Consider the following 23,748-nt stretch of genomic DNA (forward strand, 5'->3'; position numbering starts at 1 on the left):
AATATATCCTTTCAGAATGTGAAGGCATATCCTCTGTGAAGTACCCAGATAAATCAGTTCACCCTTGGCTGTAACTAAACGCTGTCTAGTGACTTGTGATCGACAGGGCTTTACCCTCTGACAGCCACATTCATTGTTGGGACAGCAACCAATCGTCGGGTTTGACGACATGAGCCTAATCAAAGTTGGAGTATAAAAAGCCCCCTTGGAATATATAAGGTACACCACTGTGGCAAGCTGTCTCTCAGATTGCATTTGCTTGCACGGATCTGTTTAGTACTGAAAGGGAAAGGGGGAGGGGGAAAAAAAAGAAGGGAAAAGTGCTGCACTGAATGTGAGATCATGCAAAAGCTAGTGCTCTATGCTTCTATTTACCTGTTCATGCTGATTTCGGTTGATCCGGTGGCTCTTGATGACAGTAGTCAGCCCACAGAGAACGCTGAAAAGGACGGACTGTGCAATGCTTGTACATGGAGACAGAATACAAAATCTTCCAGAATAGAAGCCATAAAAATTCAGATCCTCAGCAAACTGCGTCTGGAACAAGCTCCTAACATTAGCAGGGATGTTATTAAACAACTTTTACCCAAGGCTCCTCCACTGCAGGAACTGATTGATCAGTATGATGTGCAGAGAGATGACAGTAGCGATGGCTCTTTGGAAGATGATGACTATCATGCCACCACCGAAACGATTATCACAATGCCTACAGAGTGTAAGTAAACCCTGCTTCTTTCGCCTCCCACTGCCCCTCTGAGAGAGTTGTCTCCCTGCTGCAGAGCCACACAACTCTTCCTCAGGCTCTCCCAACAGACTGCTGGCTGAAGTCTGCTGGAGGGAGGGAGGAGAGCTTTATTTCTAAAGAATTTGAGCCAGGTTCAGATGACCGTGTGGCGATCCTTTGTTTTACTGTTCAGTTTTCGGCTCCTTATAATGTGTGTGCCCTGTAGCACTTAGGATTTGCCCATTGCCTTAGAAAGCAAAGGGAGATCTGCAGTTCAGTCAGCTTCGTTATCTGCAGCACTCGGGGCATTTCCTCTAGCAAATATAAAGTACAAGTGCAGATAATGAGAGAACTATAATTTTGAGAGAGGTTTCACTGGCCAGTATTTTTAGAAGCAATAAAAATCAACAGAAATGCAGCTTAGAGCACTACACCTATCTAACTGCAACATGCTACAGCAAGTGCAAGCAGAGAGTTAAATTCTTGCCTCTTTGCTGATCCCATAAACTAGCACCACCCACCTCAGAGTTAAAACTATATATTTAAAGCAAATATGTGTGTAACAGATTAAATGTAAAAATGTCCGTGCTATAGCAATCAGCTCATGTAATCGTGCCAAGGAAGAATGAAGGCATTTACTGAATGAGCAGATTCTGAGTTATCTTCCGAGTGCTAAACATCTGCTATGCCTCCTATCAAGTATCTTTTGCACAGCTAATACTGTAGTATCTTATGTTCTTCATCAGCTAAAGTATTTGACTATGGCAGCTGTTTTTTTAAATAACACTTACGAATATGATGTCAAAAAGGAAAACTATGACAGGACATATAAGGCATGTTAGCAGTTATAGATATCATTATGATATGCAGACTAGAATAATATCAGCTGCTCTCACCAGCTAAAAATGAACCCACAAATGAAAAAGTATATTTTTCAACTTAGTAATTATTAAGATGGGCACTTAATAGCATTATTTTACTGCAGCCTTATAACAAAGCTGAGGTCTGCCTGATTTTTATTCCAGACTTTTATGTTCAAGGCTTTATAACTATTTTTAATCAAACTGCTACATATTACAGTGACAAGAAAAGTAGTTGTATTTCATTGCTCTGAGTTCATTTCCTACTTCTTATAAAAAGAACTTGAGCTATTTTAAATGCACTAAAGAGACAGGTATCTTAAGTGATGAGATTTATGAAAGTCCTGCACCATTTAGGATTAGTACTACCCATTTTATCCTGGCATGGAAAGATATTGCCATGACTAGGTATGACAGCTGCATCGTAGGCTACAGGAAGGAGGAACGCAGCACTGCATGTGACTTTCCTCTAATATTATTCAAATGAAAACAAAATGATCCTTATATTAATCCCCTCAATTATTTTCTTCCCACTGAGAAAAGTAATGTAAGAGTTTGTGCAGTTTGCCCAGAGCTGTATGTTCTGCAGCAAGCTGAGGCTTTGGAGTAAATTAGAAATAGCTGGATCACCACACAAGTGTTGAGTCAGTTTATGCAAAGTTGCTATTCTGCATGCTTTATGAAGGTCCTCGGGAGGTGACCAGCAGAAGTGAACTGATAGTAGGTGAAAGAGTAATTTTGTTGACATCCACTAAAGTTGCTGTAGAGTGTAAACCACAGAAAACGAATTAAGTTAAATCTACTTTGTTACTGGTACTCTTTATAATGTACTGTAATATTTTTTACACAGTCTGAAAAAAATAGTCAGGTTTATATACGCATTTTTTCTTGTTCCCTGTTCAGTAATCTGTTCTTTCCATTCATTTATAGCTGATTTTCTTGTACAAATGGAGGGAAAACCAAAATGTTGCTTCTTTAAGTTTAGCTCTAAGATACAATATAACAAAGTAGTAAAAGCACAATTGTGGATATACTTGAGGCAAGTCCAAAAACCTACAACGGTGTTTGTGCAGATCCTGAGACTTATTAAGCCCATGAAAGATGGTACAAGATATACTGGAATTCGATCTTTGAAACTTGACATGAACCCAGGCACCGGTATTTGGCAGAGTATTGATGTGAAGACAGTGTTGCAAAATTGGCTCAAACAGCCTGAATCCAATTTAGGCATCGAAATAAAAGCTTTTGATGAGAACGGACGGAATCTTGCTGTAACTTTCCCAGGACCGGGTGAAGATGGATTGGTAAGTCTATTTAGAAAAACCACATTTCATTGAAAAGCATTTAAATTTTTTTAAGGTCATTTTCTCCTATTTTAAGGATAAAATTGATGCATTGTTTAGGGAATGGAAGATAAAGGTTCTGTATATCCAATTCTTTCATTCTTTGCTCTCTGAACATGCCAAAAATCAATAGCTTTCCTCTGCTTCCATTTCCCTATCTAAAAAATTGAGAGAAATTGAAGTATTTTAAAGAGACATTGCAAGGCATTAACAAGAAGAGGTTTTGGCAATTAATGATGGATGATACTATCAAAGTAACATTGTTCTCAATTTTGAGAGCAAATACTAGTTAATAAGCATCTATTTCACATAAAGTTAAACAACAGTCTTTAGATTCTTTTACTGGTTGGGAAAGATGCCTCCAATATTGCTGAGAAGGCAAGGGAGTTTCTACATACTCTCTATGCATATATTTTCTATTAACAACAACAAAAGTTTTCTCTTTATGAAGGTGAGAACAGATCTTCATAATGTTAAGTACTTTACCTTTCAGTATTTGGTAGAGTGCATCATTCTACCTATTAGAAGCGTCTGAATAGAGAAATTCTGCTAGATACAATAATTGAGTCATGATGATAAGGAAGTGCACAAAATAACTATCTGGGGTTTTTTTTCATAAGACTAGATGAACAAATTAAATCCAAAATGTACCTACAAGTACATCTAAAGTGAAACTACATTTCGCCTGCTGTTTATTTCTGTAAATCACAGAAACATAGAAATATTTAGATTGGAGAAGACCATTGTGTCCAATCATATTTATGCAGTAAATTTGGTTTAACTTCACAGCAGTGTAATATAATTTAAAAGGGCTGAGAAGAACAGCTCTGTGATATCTTAATTGCATATCCAATATAATGTGGATCTCTTGTATTTGAAACAGGCAAGCTGGATAGCATGATCAGGAATGGCCTCACCACTTCCATCCATTCAAATGATGATACATACAAATAACCCATGGCTATCATCACCTATAAATAAACTTTTCAATGGCAGAGCCAGGTTAGAGGCACAGAAAATGGGAGAGGAAATCTATCTTTCCCTCATCTCCTCTCCAGCAGCTCCCCTCCCAGTACAGGTGTGCTCCTCTTACCAAACACCTGCCTATATAATTTACCTTTAGAAAGGGCACTTCCAGCAGCTCCACATCTTGCAGGTATCTGGGGAGAGGGAAATCTCTGTAACAAAGTTATCTAGGCTGTTATTCCTGAGGAATAGGCTCCATGGGATGGCCCCATCAGTGCCAAATCAGCACATGGGGAAGAAATCAGTGTGTGGAAGGCAGCAACTTTAGGAACTTTTTCAAAGTTGCAATTGTGGAGGTTGCAATTTTCTTCTAGTCTCAGTTAGTGACTGCGGAAATACACCTTCCATAGGAGGCATGTGCCTCAGGGATCTGCCAAAAGTGCATTCCTGGCCACAGGACTCTTCCAGGAGTCAAAATATTTAGCTGGTCCTCCAAATTCATGCAGTCATAGAGTCATTCAAGCAAGCAGCAACAGAGGAGCAACTTTCGTCCTCCTTGGTCTGGACAATACACTTTCCTTGATATCCAGAAAGTCTGATTCCATATTATTTTAATGATGGGAATTTCAGAAGGAGTCACAAAAGCTCTTATTATGGAGTTTAAAACAAAGTAAAAAAAAAAAAAATCCACATCAAAAGTAAAAATCCAGCATCCTCCAAATTTCTGAAATGTTCTTATAGCTGTTAAAGAATGTTAGCACTGAGACAATGGTGATTTCAGGGACAAATACTCAGGTATTAAAACTTTGTATAGAGAAACAGCGGGGAAATGCAGAGATAACTAAGAGAATTGCAGGTCAAATTTTGCTTGCAAACTTCATTTCAGAATATTAATTTGATACATCTACATCTGAAATTTTGTTTGCATGTTTTGAGTGAACTTGGGCTTACCTCAGAAATGATTCCAATTCCTTCTCCTCTTCACACAGAACCCATTTCTAGAGGTCAGAGTTACAGACACACCAAAAAGGTCCCGCAGAGATTTTGGTCTCGACTGTGACGAGCACTCGACAGAATCCCGATGTTGCCGCTACCCGCTGACAGTGGATTTCGAAGCCTTCGGGTGGGATTGGATTATCGCTCCTAAAAGATACAAAGCGAATTATTGCTCCGGAGAATGTGAATTTGTGTTTTTACAAAAGTACCCTCACACCCACCTGGTGCACCAAGCCAACCCCAGAGGCTCGGCAGGCCCTTGCTGCACGCCCACCAAGATGTCCCCCATCAACATGCTGTACTTCAATGGCAAAGAACAAATCATCTACGGCAAGATACCAGCCATGGTTGTAGATCGCTGCGGGTGCTCATGAGATCCTCGTCGGATCCACGGCTTCACACATCATGGAAGCTACCAAAAAAAAAAAAAAAAAAAAAAAAGAAAAAAAAAGGAGAAAAATTGAAAAAGTTCTACTCCCTCACCAGTGTTTCAAACTGTGAAGTTACGTACACAAGGCATTGCCGACCTCCTGTGTGCTACCAGCAGCAGTTACAGAACATGAACTAAAGGACAGTGTAATTACCTGATGGCTGCTTGTGAGCCAGCAAAAGAGAAAAGCTACAATCAAAATCATGGGATTTAATCCACTAAGTTCTTACATTATGAGGGAACCAATATTCAGTCATTTGGATGCAAATTAATATGCAGGTTTCAGTACACATTGGCAATCAAAAGCAAGCTCCTTCTCACCTGAGGACAGAAGGAGCAGGCTTTTAGGTTCCTTTCTTCACAGCTTCACTTAATATCATATTTACAGGAACATATATACTGGTAACATATATGCCACTACACAATACCACCAAAATCATCCTTAAACACTTGAATATATAGTGCAGACTTGTGAAATGTATCAGACAAAATTCCACATAAACGGACAAACCCTGAAATTAGGGATGGCATAGTGTATTTAGTGTGTTTCCATTCCTTTTTCTCATTAGTATGTTAGTAATCAATGGCAATGGTGCTACGTAAGCAGGCTGAGAAAATAGAAAGATAGTTATATAAGTGAAAGAATTTAGGCTTAATAACGAATTTGCCCTATCCTCAGGTACACTATTCAACATTCGCAAGAAATAGATATTTTTTAAATGAAAAGGAAGAGCTTTCTAGACATAGAAAAACAGAAGGCAGTAGAGAAATCTAACATCCAAATTGCAATCCCACATTTTAACCTGCCTTTGCAACATTACCGTTTGCACTATGGTAAACCAATGCAAATAGTTGGTTGCTACAGATATTGTTTAAAAACCACTTTGATATAACAGACTTGTGTAATATGTATGCATCAATATTTTGTAAATAAATGTTTATTTTTTAATCACTGTTGGTATATGTTCATCACAAGAGAAGAATGACTTTAACCTGTATTTTAGTTTAATAAACAAACCCCAATATTCTCTTCATAATATAATTTTCTGGATTTTAACACAAATAATATGTAGGAACAATACAACAAAGTAAACCATATGTTGAGAATTATTCTACATTTTATATATTTTTTACATTGGTATGAGCCATCTAAGATAAATGATGGCTGTTGACATGTTTATAAGGTTCTTTGGGTTACTGTTTTTATGGTCATTTTGATCCACAACTGAATTTCCATATTTTGAATGTTATGTTCATAAACAATGATACCACAAAAGATTGCTATTAAATGCATTTTATTATATTTAAAAGTTTGCAGCAAAGTATTTTCTGTATTTGAGTAAACATAGTACATGGATTTCCACAAAATTCTGTACATTTTCCTTATAGCAAAATATTGTTAATTGAAATTAAAAAGATCTATTTACTTTAAAGTCCATTTCATTTCACATGTGAAATAGAACTGATAAATCAGGTGTTTGTTAAGAAACACAATCACTGTTAAAACAGATTCATGTTAGTATGATGCACGTTTTTGTTATATTCCAGAGATCAGTTTTGAATTTTCCTTTGTGTAAAACCACCCTAAAATTGCAAAACCGCTTGATTTTCTTTCCCTTCCTCTTTTATATATTTTATGCTTTGGTGGTAAATAATTTTGTATTGAGTTTTTTTTTTACTTTTTTAAAAAATTTGTATGTAAGGACATTAAAACTTAAAGTTTGAGTGATGAGGTCTGAAATGTAAAAGCAAACAGATTTTCTGCAATTTCTTTTGAATGATTAGGAGCTCTGCTAAAGCTGTGTCCAGGCACCAAGCAGATGTTCAGCTTCTCCTGATGCAGTTCACCAGAGCAGGTCCCTGGGGCCCTTAAATACACTTTCAATTTAGTTTCCCACAAAACACTATCAGACTAAATAAAAAATCTAAAAGCTTTTGAAATACAGACTCTTGGTGAAGCCACAAGAATTAAAAGTACAACACAACTGCCCCCCTAAACAAAGTTACAGAATTAAGGGAGAAATCCTCTGTTTGTTGAAGTCAATGGCAAAACTTGCACTGGCTTTAACAGAGACCAACCTTTTGCCCTCTGACTTTTAACTCGTGACATTCAGGCACCAAGTGATAGTTCATTGCTCATGTGAACTATCAATAGCATATCCTTGCATGAGGCTCTTAAACCATTCAGAGACTTCCAATTAACTTCCATATACCCTGTAGCTAAACATTCACTGCTTTAATTGGGCCAGTTCATATAGCAACAGCTGCAGAGATGCAGCAGTGTGGATTTTGCAGTTGATAGGGAACAAAACATATTCCCAGTCTACACCAAAGTCCAAATACAATACCTGCAGGCTTGTTTTTACTCATGATAGATAAAGTAAAGCTAATGTAAATTCATTTACCCCCATGAGTAACATCATTGGCCGCCTGGTATTAACTGCACAAAGGCAGCACAAAAGTAATGGAATTTTTTATTCTGGGAATCAATGAAAACAAAATTAAAGAAAATAAGTAGTACGAATTCCAAAAAGCATCTACTCCAACCAGCATCCCATCTTGACACTCAGACAAATTTAATTAATGTAAATTTTATGCAGTATGCATCTTTTATATTTTGCCAAACCTGAAATTATCATAGAGCAATTATGGCTCCTGTGATTTAATATTGACCTTATAGATAAGTGGCTACTCTTGGAACATGCTATGGGCTTCGATCTTGTTGATTTTAGCAGTTGAATAATTCATTGTTAATGTGTTTATTGACAATTTAAGATGTCAATGATTTCTTCTGTTCATATGGTTACATCCTTTTATTTATGAGGCTCAGGTCTGAAGGACTTCAGCAGCATTTGTGAATACTTCGTATGGCTCGCAAGCCTCACTGTTAAGCTGTGTATTCAGAATAATGAAAATATCCCGTGAGGGATGATGCGTGAGAAACTGCATCATTTCCTTGCCTGGCATCCTCAGAATCCCAACAGGAATGAACCAGGTAGAGACCAGCTTTCCAAGGCAGTGTCCAAGTGCCCCAAGATGCACATGCACACCTGCAGCAGGGCAGCTTCTCATCTATGCTGCTTCAGTTCTTCCTCTTGGCTGTACTGCCCAGCCCTTACCTTCCCAACAGGAGGCAGTCCTTTTCCAGTGCTGTTTGACCCCTTCCTCCTACCCAGCTTCAGTTACACTGTAACTCGATTAGCATTTTCCCTCCCATTTCTCATAGTATCTCCTATCCCATCCCACCCCGACTCTTGCCCTACAGCCCCTTTTGCAGGGGGAGCAGCCTCCTGCATTGCTGCCCTCCTGTCCCTTAAGCAGATCCAGTGCATCCTGCTCCTGCTGGAAGCTGCACTTAGGGGAGAAATTTTCCAAGATGCTCAACAGAGCCTGTGGGGAATTTAACAGCTGAACACAGAAGTCATCACCACTAAGCATAAATGCACTGCAATTTTTCACAGATGGATTGTTTTGCTAAATATGAGCAGATTTCAAAGGAAGAACTAAAGGCCAAATCCATTCATAGCTTTAGGTAGCTTTTCCTCAATTCTGTGGAGTCTTGGTTTGGGGTTTGTGGTTGTTCATTGGGCATTTGGGGGTTTTTGAAGGCTTTTTTGGGTGGTTTCTTTTTTAATCAGACCTTGGATGCGAATGACCTATTTTGGCTAAATGTCTCAAAAAATAAATCTGCTTGAGATTAGGTTTGGACAGCTCAGTCCAGGCAGATAGATTTTGTTAAAGCTGCAGTAAAACAAAGCAGGTTATTATAATCTGAAACACTGATTAAAAACCAAAATATCCCAACCTCAACTTATAAATTTAGTACCTTTAAAAAAAAAAAAAATTAAGTTAGGAAACAGTACATAATGGGAGGCACAAGCCAGAAGCTCAACATACAATGCTGTACATATGTAACTCAGCAATATTGTCAGGAACAACCTTGTCAGCAATGTGTTTTAACTGACTCAAGTTAGCTCTTTGCTTCCACTTCAGCTTCCTCCCAACAATATTAACTGCAGCAAGTAGATATCTATACATTGATTTAACACCAGCAATGAAACCAGTAATGCAACTGCATCTGCTTTTCTGTCAAGTCTTTCCCTGCAAGAAGTAAGACTAAAACTCTGGCTTGAAATGCAAGTGCAACATGTCTGAATCCATAAAAATAAAATGTTAACAAACTCTGGAAACACTAAAGCTCCAATTCTCCTATTTAGTTTATAAAAGCCCTGACAAAATGCAAAGGGAAAATTTAGGACTATAGGCCAATTTCTGAATTTGAATAGGTAAGAAGTACAGCTCTGTTCACTCTTGGCCACCTCTAAATAATCTCAAAAAAAAAAAAAAAAGTGATAGTGCTAACATCTGTTGTAGCAATCTTGCAAACCAAAAAGGAAAATAAGAAGTGCAAAAATACAGCTCATTCAACAGTGAATGACTCCAACTAATTACTAGGTGTATTGATAAACAGAATTCTTCTCTTTGGTGGCTAGACAGTGAATTTGAGGAATGAAGAACTACTACAGTGACAATGAAACAAAAACCCTGCCTGTTTTTATTGCTCCAGAATAGAGATGAGAACAAGTAATGAAGCCCTCTGTAGATGAGTTGTCAAGATCAGCAACAAGCCTTGCAGCATTTTTGGTGTAAGTCTGGCTAATTCTCACCAGACTTAGGCACTAAGGCTCGCTGAGGCTACAGGAAAAACTGTTCCTTTTCTTTACAAGTGGACACAGCTCTCACACTATACATACTTTGAAAACAGTGCTTTCAGAAAATACAAAACAGCTTCGTGTCCATGAGTCAGCTTGTGATCTTGAACTTGTGCTCTTAACTTAGAGACTCTCTGTGCTCTAAATCTTATTACGAATCAAAAGTAGTCAGTGGTCCTAAAAGCTGTTGCAATTTCTCCCCAAAGAAATGCCTTTCACCTACAAGTCAATAACTAAGTTAGATTTCAAACCTGAAGCTTTTCCATTATATTTAGCATACAACCTCTGTACAAGAGAATCCCTCAAGAGCTGAAAGCATTCGCCTTGAATGAATCCCACCTGTGGAAAGGCAGAGGAACAAGCCCTGGCTCAGCAGTGCCTTTCCTGTTACTCTTGATGAAGCCTGTATGGCCTTGGGTGAGATCTTGTTAGCACCTCTGGTTAGGAAAGAATAAAAATGCTTTGTTTTGGCATTATGTTCCATGGCTCACCAGTAAAATTACAGGGAGCACTTAAAGGTTATGATGGTAAGGGAGGAATACCTGGGAAAGAATTATGGAGCCATGACTTCATAGACAGCTTCCACTAAACTAAAAAAAAAAGGCAGTTTGGGAGACAGTTGCAACACAAACAGGACAATATACTGAAATCATGTAAGGTGTAACAGTTATTGTAAAGCAGTCATGTGCTAACAGTGGTCTGCTTCTATGCATTTCAAGGAGCTGAGTATAATATAAAAAGTGAAATTTAAAGCAGTTAAATACCTTAAGGGGTGTAACCAAGGCAGCAGGAAAGATTTTATCTTCCCAAATCCAGGATGATTCTGAAGGTATTTGCTGAACCTTTACTTCTTTTATCTTAAGAATGCTTAACCTGAAAAGGTCTGCTCTTTGCCAAAATTAAAAGATGTTTTACAACAAATCTAACTTAAGTATAATCTGTTGCATCACAATTTGAATACACAGTTATCCGAAATATAATTACTCATAACTTGGCTAATAGCTTGCAGTTAAGGTTCATGATTCTTGCAGTAAAGGTTCACTCTTTCTGCAGAAATCCTTACTAGTTTTTTACCTAGGAGAGGTAACCAAGTCCCAGCATCAGGGAATTTGAGCATTATTTCAGGGCACTTTGTGGCATCCTGTTAGACATTTTTAAGCATCATAAACAACAGCATGAAGAGCAAAGATTTTCTTTACTCTTTAGCATCTGAGCATTTGAACAGGAAGCTTATTCTGCTTCCAAACAGCAATCTTCTCTCCTATTAACATTTTCCTCATCATTTTTCCCCGTTGTTATCCCTCAAATCCGGCAACGCTGACATACGAAGCAGCAAACTGAACACCTGGCTGTCACACATTATGGCATCAGGTTGCAGCGCCAGGTGGTCGGAGGAGTGGGAGGCACGTCAAACACATGCCTTCAGGCTGAGCTCAGCTGCCTACTGTATGCTGCTGTCATGTGGGAAAGCTGAGCCCAGGTGCTGGCTCAGGGCAAAATGCCCATTGCTTTGCTGCTGTAGGTGACACCTACCACAATGTGCCAGAGCCTCTCTGCTCGCTTGTGCTGCTCACCTGCTGTGGGCTGGGACAACAAATCTCACAGGATACCAGTCGTGATCATTCTGTGTCCAGAGGTACCAAAGAACATGGGTTATTCTGACAATCAGCAGCATAACTTCATCATAACTGATTCTTTTCCTTCTGGAAAGGAATTATTCCAAGAGCACCCTAAAACTGGGCTTTTCCCCAAGGCAGAAGTGTTCCTCTCATCATATCAGGACATGCAGCTGCAGCATCAGAATGTTATACTCTGACCTGCAGTCAAATCTCACAGATGTGAGTACCAACAGTCACCATGCATCAACAGTTAACCAACAAACTTGACAAATCAAACCAATAATATTTATTTAACCTACCATGGCACATCCCATTTACAGTTACACCATTTGCCTAAGGAGATAGGAAAGGCAGCTGCTCAAAATATTCTCTTTTGAGGCCACTGTGTTGTCTCTGAAATAGTCTCAGCATACTTGATTTATTTTTTTTAATAGCTTGTGACTTAATTTTTTTGTACTGCTATACATTTTTTTTGTACTGCTGTATTTTCAGTTCTCCAATACCTTACCAAAGCTGGGAATACTACCAAGGCACAGAACTCTCCTCTGCTTTCTAAGAGCATCTTACTCTTCTTGCTCCCAAACAACTGTCTCAACTTTTCTTTTCAACCAACACATATCTAGGCACAAGCTCTAGTTATCACAAAATTATAAGCCCAAAGCCGACTATCATCTTAAGGATTAATTTACTCATTTATATTTTAAAATTGAAGTCTTAGGAACATTTTAAAAAACTAGAAAAGGTATTTTATCAAAAAAGCACTTTTCCATCCAAACCATCATTTTTAGCAGGATATTGCTCTGGAAATGGATCCCACATCAAGTGGTGCCTTTTACCACAACTTTCTTTTCATCACAGTGATACCCCTTAACAAAATGCCTCAGAAATCTGTAGCTGTCCTTGACTGCCCACTTCTTACACCCACTGCACTTGTAAAAGACCTCATATGAACAGAGTTGTAGTAATTGCTACTACCACGGGAATACAAATGGCAATCCTCATGGATAAAACAATTCGTGTCTGTAGAAGGCACAGTGCAATCCTCAGCACCCATTGTTCTGGTTGGACATGCTGAACTTCAGGTCTTCAGCTGGAAAACAACTGAAAATTGGTTCCACAAATTTCTCTTGAGTGTGATTAAGAAGGAGCTTAGTTACAACAAAATGCAATTACTCAGTTTTGGCCACGCCAGCCTTCATGAGGCTTTTCCAGATCCGCTCCCACGGACCCTAATTCTGGTTTGGAAGCCAATTGTTCCTTGGCAGCGTTGCCATGGATCTCACTCAGAGATTTAGCAACACATTCTCCACCAGCTTACAGCAAACACCAACGTCTGCAGCTCACCCACAGCTTGCTTATACCACAATTTGGAAGTTATCCATGTTAGATCCTGCCCATGATTCCCTTCCACAGGGAGGGTGGCATGCTGGGCCACATGAGAATGAGTTCTTGTAGCTGTACCTGACACTGCATTTTCAAGTGCCTAAACACAAAGTCATACATAGAGATAAACATGCAGGAGGAATTAGGATTTTCCAGGCATTTGGAGAGCCACTGGGATCAAACTGATGTCCTCACCAAGGGAGATATCATGGGTATCTGTTATAGAACATCTAAGCAGGAAATCAGGAAGCCTCCTTTAAAGTAGCAGATGAAACTTCACAGTTCCAGGTTAACATGGGGACTTTAACCTACTCCCAGCACCTGCTGGAAAGGCAATGCAGCAGGACACCAGGAATCCTAGAGATTTCTGGAGGATGGCTGGGGCAAGAGACTTTTCACTGGCACTGCTACTCACACCTTGGTAAGAAGGTGATGATCCAGGTAACTGTTCTGTCCCAACCCAAGCCATTCTGTGATTCAGTGACTGACACAGTAGGGGCAAAGGAAATGAGGGAGGCAGAATAACAGAGGAGAAACTTTGGCAAAAATAAGGTTCTGTGGAATCAACATGGACATCAGAATCAGGCATCTTGAATTGCTAATATTTTTGATTATTGATACAATGATGTCAGAGAAGTGTTTACTGGATCTGAAAAGCCCCTGTTCCACTGGTTCTCCTACTGCACTGAAGCATCTCACTTCAAACTTGTTTTCCATAGAGAAATACATTTCTGTTTGCTTTTCTCTTTGTTTAGGTTTTTTTGAAGTAAGGGGAAGCCTTCTAAATTCTGCATTTCTTTTATTCTGGATAAATGCACTCTCAAGCTATGCGAGAACTCTCCTGATAAAGTACTATTATCTAATCTGGACAAATAAGCAGATAGTACTTGGGGTGATGGGAGACTGGCACAGCCTCATTCACCAGGGTGGGGAAGGAATATTATTTTCATGCTTTGCTCCAATTAATTTTGAAATCTTCTCTCACCATTCTTCAGTGGTGGAGATTGTGAGACTACCAACAAGCACCCTAACTTTGTGAGCTGTGTAGACTTCAGACAATAAAGAAAGTGATATAATTTCTTTTGTAAAAATAACTATGTTTTTAATGATTTTTAAAAATATATTTAACTTTTTCCAATAATGCTTGACCATGAATAATTGGAAGAATTATTTGCATTATTACTCAAAAAAGTCACAGAAAAATTATTTTTTTCCCCCCCTCTGCCCAGATGGTCACATTTAAGCAAACAGTGAAATAGTGAATAAAAACCCCTTGGACTCAATAACAAAATCCTGGACTGGAATCTGAATTTCATGACCATTATTTTACAAGTGAGACAAAAGTCTTAAATACCAGGTGTCAGTTGTGCTAAAATACTCAAGCAATCTTTATTCTATATATGTGGAAAGAATGTAAGAGAATGTTGCCATTGCGATGGTTTGCTTTAACTACAGAGATTATTACAAATAGATATATTTTATCCCAGGAATTTTTTGGGAATACCAGGAAAACATGAGCAAATGGATGGAAACACACAAACATTGATTTGGACTGCTATTTAGAAACCAGAAGCCTAGATTTCTGGTTGGATTTTTTTGTGTATGTCTTAGCCCCTTTTCCTTTGGCTATACCAGTTAACAACAAATAAGTTCCACTTTCACTGTTAGGAAGACAGTGGAATTTGGCTGCTCAGAGGCAAATTTTTAGTTGGACATTTTGAATGCTTTTTTTATATGTCACATATTTGTGTTTAAAGGACAATCTGACCGTGAATAAACCTTTAGGTGAGAAAGTGGCTTTAACACACAGCTTTGACTTCAGCATTATTCCATAGTTTCATTACTACTTGAGAGTTCAACGGAGCAGGCTATAATTTATAGTAAATTACACTTAAGACTACAAAATTCTGACAGTTTTACTCCTGTGTTGTTCAATGCACAAAGTGACCCTATCATGAGGCTGTTGACCTGGCACCCTTGGGAAGTACAGCAGATTTTTCTCAGCTAATGCATGGCCTCACTCAGCAGGACAGGGCAGGCTTGCTCTAAAAAAGGGCAGCACAACAACCCCACGTTCCTGTTACCCAAACTAATGCTACACAAATGAAGAAATGAGAAAGACACATCAACTGAAATAAATATTGGAAGAAAATTTTACCATGTATTTGTCCCTTACAACTAACATTTGCAGCAAAACTGTCACTCATATAGCAGAATGATTAATCCTTAATCAAAACCATAGTTAGCTGTGTATTTAAAAAATCTATTTTTCATATCATTGTGAGCATGAACTCTGACTGCCACAGACTGGGATACACATGCACTCTCACAAAGGGATACCCTGTTGTCTCCTATGCCACTGCTCCAAAACCCCAGACTGTTGCCAGATGCTAAAAGCAGACTTCACGGCTTGTAGTAATCGTAGCAGAGCCACATGAAATACCATACAAAGAAATAGAAACATAATGTAAAAAAAAAAAATAGATGATTTAACAATATTATCAGTAGTTAATATAATAATTTCCCCATTGAAAACAAAAAAATACTAGATATATAGATTTTGATTAATTTATAGAATATTTTTAAATGACTTAACCAGAAAGTCCATTCTCCCTAAATGTGTATTGTTAATACAAATACACACCACTAATTACAAGATAGAACTAACAAAAATAACCTTAATGAAAAACTGAAGTGTAAAATAGCTTCTGTATCCAGTAGAAAACTTCACAATGAAATTAGGACAATCCTACACTAATGGTACAGTCACTGAAAGATTTTTCCATTCCTCTTTTCAGGAAACCCTGTATGAAATGTTGAGATCTGGAAATGTACTACTGGCTACAATAGCTGTTCTTAATCCCATCAGTAGAGTTATGAAATTTGAAGCAGCCAACCTTTGTGTTACCCTAATTCACACTTCAATTCCCAGTTATCTCCTAAAACAAAACTATGCAGAAGTCTATCTTCAAGACTAAATCATAAAAACATTTAAAACTAATGTAACCATAGAATGGTGAAAGGTGGGTTAGAAGCTAACCCATGCTCCAGACTTGCTCTTTTGGGGCAACTGTGACAGTGGGGGGACACAAACAGCCTCATGTCCCTGCAATTTCAGGTAATACACCCAATGTTTCCCTGAGTAATGTGATAAACTGCCTGCAAGCCTCATTGCTCACCCCCCTGAACTGCTGGGAAAAAAGGTAGAGAAAACTGGGAGGGAAGTTAAACCTGTGAAGAAGGGAAGGCAGGGGAAAGGTGCTTTTAGGATTTGTGTTCATTGCTCATTACCCTATTCTGATTTGATTGGTGGTAAATTCAACATTGCCTCAAGTCCCATCTGTTTTGCCCATGACTAACAGCTGAGTGAGATTTCCCTGCCCTTAGGCCAACCCATGAGCTTTTTATGATATTTTTTTCTCCCCTGTCCAGATGAGGGGATGGAGTGATATTGGTTGGCACTCAGCAAACAGCTAGGGTAAACCCACCACAGGTATGCAACACACTCAGATTTTTGAAAATTCTAGAGATATAAATATTTAATAATTTCTCCAACTCCTAAGATGTACTACTTAAATCATATATTAGATTTGGGAGTTTTGACTAACTCTATACTCCTGGATTAAATTAGGCTCCTTACTGAATGTGCACACTCCTATAGCAGGAGGATCGTACACCACCAAATGCCTTTGAGAAAAAAATGAAATTTCCTACTGAATGAGAAGTTTAGAATATTTTAAGTCTTTCAGTGAGGATACATTAGTAATGGAAATACAGTTTGAAAGTACTATTCCAGAAGGTGAACTGACTTCAAAACCAGTAGGAAACTGAAACACTCAAACATTTTTTCCTCCTCCCTCCACCATCATTTAATTTACCACAGCTAAACTATTCTGTAGAGCCAATATAACAGTGCACAATGGGCACCCCAGCTGTGGAAGTCAAGGTCCAAACAAATAAATCATGGCAGGGACAAGTCCAGTTACTGTACCTTGAAGTGATACATCTCCTCTGAGCATAGCACTGCAAAGGTTTCCCCCAGGATTTGCTCTGTTTCTGAACACTCCTCTGTGATTTGGATAAAAAGCTGCCAGGGTGTTTCCTTGGAGACTTCACATCACCTCAAAAGAATGCTATCGACACCTAATCTCAGCACAGAGCACCAGACATTTTCCAATCTGTCCATTTCTCTGAAGCTCTTTGTCACCAGGTGATTACCACCTTATATTCAACTGGAAATTCAATTTTCATCCCTAGAGCTAAAAACCTATCAGGTGATAAAAAACCAACTCATTGCCTCAAAAACCCATCACAGGTGACTTGCCAATGGCAGAGAATTAGCGCTACTCATGAAGAAGACAAGCTGCTAACACTTCTTCAGTATAAAACATTATCAGAGAGCCATTCTAGAATAACCTCTGCACATGGATATTTGTTTTTAAAGCATATGTTAATTCTAGAAGAATTACTCTTTTCAAATTTAACATATAGGAGAAAGAGAAGAATATCTAACAAATATTAATTGATGGTACAAGGATGGATAACACACCATCACCCACCATGACCTACCCAGGCACGTTTTTGGACAGTTACCAGCTTCTTAGCCTTCCTCCAGGGCCTTCATGCAGTGTTTGGTAATTCTTGCCTTTCCACAAAGACACACAATTTGTCTTGTGTTGAGCACTAATGGACACTCAACAGTGATCTATAGGTTTAGCTTTTCTTCATATAATACCTACCAAAATTATTTGAATATGGTTAACTTGGAAGATATTTGCATTGTTTTTATATTATACTCTGTGCATAATGAAAAAAATGACAGTAAAAAAAACCACACATCAGATTTTAAATCACCAGCAGAAAGAAGCAGCTTCCCAAAACAAAATTACTTTAAAGAGAATGCAATTTTGCTATGTAAATACAAAACTCCAGTAAACACAGCTTTCCCTCATCCTTCCAAAAGTTTGTTGAAAAACATGTAGAGGGGTAGGAAGCAGAATCTTTAAACAGTCTTCGAAGATCCCTGTGTCCTTCTGAATCCTGTTCCTGTAATGGGAAGCCTTGCTTGTGAAAGGAGACACCTGCTTTTCCATAGTGCACAGTTCCCCTATGGGCCATGAATAATCTGATACATTTCAACAGTGGTTTTCATCCTTCTGAATCCAGTGGTAATCCTATTTAAGATACAGAACGGATTTTCCGAGGTAATAAATTATCTGTTATTAACATAAGATTTTTTGACAAGTTTGGCTTTACAAAATTAAGTACAGCTTTCTAAATACCTGGATAATTGGTCAGTTGTGTTTTGATATCCTGCTTTCTCAGATTGACATCTACTATTCAAGCAGAAACACAACTCAGACAAGGCAAGATAATATCCTGCACTCTAAAGATGATGTTTATATTTCATTTGTCCACATTGATACATGTTAAACCAAAGATTTAGAAACTGCTAAGAAACTAAAAACATGGGTGGAAAGCTGAGCTACATTATATATTTAGCATTTGAAAAGTCATGCTTCCCAGGTCCAAAAGACCAAAGTTAGAAGAAATATTTAAGAATCTCTCTTGGATGTTTAAACCAAGTGGCTCTGTTCAAGTTTGCTTAGGTAAGCTATGCTGAACTTAAAACTGTAATCCTTGGTTAGCCAGTGATGGTTTTGCTTTCTTGCTTTTCTTCTAGCCCCAGGAATATCACAATCACTGCTGTGCAGGTTTGTATAAGGCTTATACACACTCCATCATAAAAATAGATGTTCTGAATATAAGGAAGTACAAGGTAACAAAAAACCCAAGTCAACATGATGATCTCACCAAAATTGAACACCTTTAGCATGAACCTAGTGAAGCCAAGACATGCAGTTTGAAAATAAATCATTGCTAATTTTGTAATTAGCTTTAGTCTAGCAACTGTTCCTATCTGTCCTCTACTAGGAGCAGCACCTCTGCTGCAAGTACATGCAGCATCTTCACCAAGGTCCCAGTGCCATAAGAGCAATACCAGAATACAATTACGAGCTGCTGCCACGCTGCCCTGGTGAGTGACCCAGTCCCAAACTCCACTTGGCACATGGAAGAGCAGCAGAAGCTACAAACTCAGGGGTAAAGCCTTTTATAGCTGTAACTGAGAGTTTTAAACAGGTTTTAAAATATTACCTGAAAACTCATTCAGCAGCCCAGAGCTCTTTAGAGGGGTTTCCACAAGTATACATTATTTTTAAAAAATCCAGTTTTGCAAAGCTTTTTGCAAAGTCTGTTTGATGAGTTTATTTTAGTATTATTTTACATAGCTATGTTCATTTCAACCACACTGAATGAATAATGAAAATCACTCAATATCATTGCCTTTCAGCTGTAGTTCTAGCTGAAATATTAAGCTATCATATAACAGTGGCAGCTCTCCAGGCAGGGGAAAAGAGCATTTTGCACCTGTTTACAAATGTATTTAGGCATTATTCATCATTACCTTGACTCTACATCTGATTAAATACATTAATGCAAGACTCACTTGCCTTTATGCCTGCTTCAATGCCCTCTTACAGTCTTAGGCCTTCACTTTGCAATGACAGGGAACTCCCAAAGGCCCTTGCCATTTTACTTCCCTGCATCACAGTGGTGGGTTGATGCTGGCTGCTTGCCAGGTGCCCACCAAATCTCCTCTATCACTGCCCTCCTCATCTGGACCGAGTAACAAAATGTAATATAAAATATAATTAAAGGTTCATCATCTGAAGGGCAGGAAGAGATCACTCGCCCATTGCCATCGCAGGCAAGACAGACAGGACTTGAGGAAATGAGTTGAATTTATCACCAGTCAAATAAGAGTAGGACACTGCAGCACCCCCACTACCAAGACTGTGCCAATCCAATCTTCTGTGATTTAAAGAACCCCTAATAAGCATTCATTTAACATTTCCTTGAAAATCTTTGAAGCCACCCATCTGCTCACCTATCCCAAACATACATAAGCAATCTTCTCTCATCTGCCCCTTTCCAACAGAAACCTCATCCCTGAGGATTGTCTGCTGCTGATCTTACTCCTCAGTGTCAGTAACTTACACGGGCATTGTTCCAAGTACAGGCATAAAAGCAAAGGATGGTTTTACTTCTACTAACACTGACTCTTGTCATTTTTATTATCACAATTACTCTAAAAGTTTGAATCGGGCTTGAGCTGTTTTGACAGTTACACAACTTGGGAATTAAAATCAAAAGTAAAACCCGAACATGGTGACAAAATTTAGTTATTTTAGAGCCATGATATGATGTAAAGAACTATTGGGAAATTTTAAAACTTTGCTAAGCTTGTCCAAAATACTGACATCATTGCTAAAATGAAAAAATATGGAGGGTTGAGGAGCAAATTGGACAATAAGGAAAATATAGGAATTTCACTACCCCAAGATTCTGATCAATTCCAGTCAGCGTTTAGCAACTATGATCAATCTGTTTTCCCTTAATTTTTCAGAACATCTCCTGTTCTTAAGGGAAGTGCTAAGAAAAAACTGAAATCATTTACAGAGGAACAGGACTTGAAAATGTTTTGCTCATACTGATCTGTATAAACTGTACATTTGCTAGATGCCTACAATTAGTAGGTATTAATATTTGTTTGGGTATGACTGTACCTTGTTTGCCCTCCCTATTACTTTAAAGGGGCAGCAAAGTTTTAACTGCACTTCAGGAGGGTTGGCTGATTTTTTTTTTTTTTTTTTTTTTAAACAAGACAGACTTTTTTAGACTTCAGAGTTTTAATCTTTCTTCACCTAATTGGGATGGTGGGGCAGGGTGGGTGACAGAGCAAAGATCACTGCAAATATACAAAAATTTACTTCAAAGGTATATATAAATGTTCAGCATAAATGAAATTTATTCCCCACAGGCCCTCATCTATGGGATTCAAAGGCATTCTACATTGAGCTTCAGACAAAACAGTGCAATTTGAAGAGAGCAGACTACAAATCCTTTCTAAAGTTCTGCATCAACAGGTGAAAACTTCATGCGTAATTCTGATTCTAAACAGCAATACCCAAAAAACTCCAAGGAACTGCTGAAGAGAAGCAGCATGGATGTACTGTCAGAGCCTCAGAGAAACAGGACTTGAACACATTCCTTGTTATTTGATAGCTGGTCTTAATATAGTTAGAAGAGTCTGAAACAGATGAAGGCTGACTTTATCAAGACAGGATCAGTAAAACTTATTACTTTTATGGAGTAGGCAAAAGATATGGAGAGTATGAAAAAGTTCTAGGAAAAAATAAAAATTCATTTTTCTTTACATTGAAATACAAAAATTTTCCCACACAGCAAGCACAAAATTTAGCACTGTTTACAATAAAACAGGGGCTTTGAGAGGGGGAGAAAAAGATAAATCATTTGGTTACTTTGAAAGCCTAAAACTATCTTTGACAGAAACTTGAGAACACATCTAAATTTTATCACAACATAGGATATGAAATATATTCCACAAGATCCTTTCCATAGTATCTCTTCCATTTGAGGCAATAGCCATATAGAAGACTCTATTAAAATTCCTAGTAGTGGGTAGGTGATTTCTCAGTCCAGTGACACAACAGACATGAGAGTCCTCAGAGGCTGCCAGACTCTGATGGAGCTGTGTCTTTCCAGAGAGCTGCCATGGGGAAAGGACAAGGACAGCAGGGACTCTGTCCTGTACCTGCACTGAGCAAGGGTGAGGAAACCACCAAGCCAGGCTGAATGGAAGAGGAGAAGTTGTTCAGTGAACATTTCCTTCAGATGCTCTATGGGACAGAGCCAAAAGAGTATGAATGCTAAAGCAGGATATGGTGCTAGTAAGGCAAGAACAGGATGATTAAGGAGATGATCAGACCTGAGAGCAAGACAGCCCATAATATTCTTTCCAGTGAATAAGCTTTTTGAACAAGTCACTTAGCCAGCTCATCATCTTCATAGACAGTCCAAAGGAAAAACACCCACCCAATCCCTAAACCTGACAGCACTCAGCAGTGGGAAAAGTTAACAGGAACACAGCGGGAGTAACCCTGAATGGTAACACCTCCATGTCAGCAATTCTCTTTAGGTGATTTTATGAGCCCAGCAGCTCTGCCAAGGCAAACAGGGAAGATGGTACAACCTAACACAGTTACAGGTGTCTGGTTTTGCTCCTGGCCACACACAAGCCACGTGGCTGTATCTTATACCTCTTCCCAAGCCATAGGCTTTAGGTGAGGTCCCAGGTTGACTCCAGGCTGGCCAAGAAGGGAGAAAACCTCCCCAGTCTGTGTTCTGCTGTGCACTGGTCAGCACAAGAGCCAGAAAAGCCACAGGGGAGAGAGGGAAGTTGCTGCTCCCGTGCTCCCACTTCTGCCAGTGAAGAAAGCGCTTTGGTCCGTGGCCGCTGCTTGCCCTCAGTGGAAAGTTAAAACTCCAGAGTGGGAAGAAACAGGAAGGTTTTGCATTAGGCTGTTATTTACCATGCCAGCAACAGCCAAAACAGATTAGTCGGTGTCCAAATTCATGAGCATGTCCTTCAGAGCCAGCTTCCCAGTTGTTCACCATTTATCTACTCCTCCTCTCCTCCTAAGAGAGTGTTAACTGTTTCAAACCTTAAGTAAGTCACCCTCAGATTATTCATCTCAATTTCAGTTAAAGTGAGTATTACTGGCATGGCTGGTTTCCCCAAGAGCACAACAAAATTTTTGTATAAAAATCCACCTGTCTCCACAACCAAGTTAACAAAATACTTGTAAAGAAATGGAATTTAGAGCAGTCATTAAAGACAACATCCCATAATGATGATGAATTTTTGGAGAAGCTACAGATACTGCTACAGTTTCACTCTAATGGATTGCAATAATAATCTATTATTCTGGGTAGACTACATAATCTCCTAAATATGAAGAGGTTGGGGCTCTGAGAAAATTCACTTTAATGCCTTTTCTGAAATTTCTCAAGTATGTTTCCTGCAATGACTGGGACACTGGTAGTGAAAACTATTTAAAAAAAAACAACAAAACACAACAAACAAATCCCTAAACAAACCCAAAAACCTATTAATGCAAAATCACTTTTTTTTTAACATATTTTGGAATACTTAATTATCAGACTGTGTCTTTAATTAAATACAACAGGAAGAAATTTGAGTGTGGAGTACTAAAGATACAGGTTGAGAAAGAAGAAAATGGTATCAATGAGGAAAAAAAGAGATCAAATGGGTAGCAGACTTGATGAAATAGGAACAACCCTATTTCTTTCAACCTTAGATATGAAAGCTTTTATTGAGTGCTATAAAACTGAATTTAGAGTGCAACAAAAAGGAATTTCTAATTAAAGTTAATTAGGCCAGAGAATGCTATGGGGAATGAAGCCATAGATGGAGAGTTTAAAAAGAACATGCAGACTGTTGTGGGTAACAATAGGAAAAAGAAAATGAAAAAGTTATGAATGAGTAGGAGAAAAAAAGAGCACAATCCTCCTTTACAAAGGCAGAGGATCCAAGAAGCAGGAACATCCAACAGAAAGCAAACTAGAAAATTTACTGGAGAAAAATAAAATGTGATAGCTTTGAGGGGCAAAGCACAAACAGCAGAGTCTATTTGCTGAATGACCATCAAGATTAAAAATAATTCAAAATACAGACTGATTATTATTAAATTGGTTTTTGATATTATGAAAAATTAAATTTGATATTTTAATAGGAAACAGTTGCACATGTCATGCAAGAAAAAACATAC

At 38.4% G+C, this 23,748-nt stretch overlaps 2 protein-coding genes across 8 annotated transcripts in view; one reads left to right on the forward strand and one right to left on the reverse strand.

The window, feature by feature from the left end:
• Nucleotides 1-23,748, reverse strand: part of AKAP19 (A-kinase anchoring protein 19) — a 74,954-nt gene that overhangs the window by 36,981 nt on the left and 14,225 nt on the right. For 3 of the 7 annotated variants that reach the window (XM_021531391.3, XM_085585311.1, XM_085585310.1), the window contains exon 1: nt 376-515. The gene's annotated coding sequence lies outside the window, so the exon portion shown is untranslated. Of the gene's footprint in view, nt 1-375; nt 5,302-23,748 lie in introns of those variants that run through there. The other 4 variants (XR_014956777.1, XR_014956778.1, XR_014956780.1 and 1 more) reach the window with 3 other exon arrangements.
• MSTN (myostatin) lies at nt 222-6,746 on the forward strand. The gene is made up of 3 exons (XM_021531392.4): nt 222-715; nt 2,515-2,888; nt 4,883-6,746. Exons 1-3 carry the CDS (start codon nt 343-345, stop codon nt 5,261-5,263), a joined length of 1,128 nt encoding a protein of 375 aa, XP_021387067.1. The 5' UTR covers nt 222-342; the 3' UTR covers nt 5,264-6,746.

Source organism: Lonchura striata, chromosome 7 (genome assembly GCF_050655825.1).
Source record: "Lonchura striata isolate lonStrDom1 chromosome 7, ASM5065582v1, whole genome shotgun sequence".
Classification (NCBI taxonomy): Eukaryota; Metazoa; Chordata; class Aves; order Passeriformes; family Estrildidae; genus Lonchura; species Lonchura striata.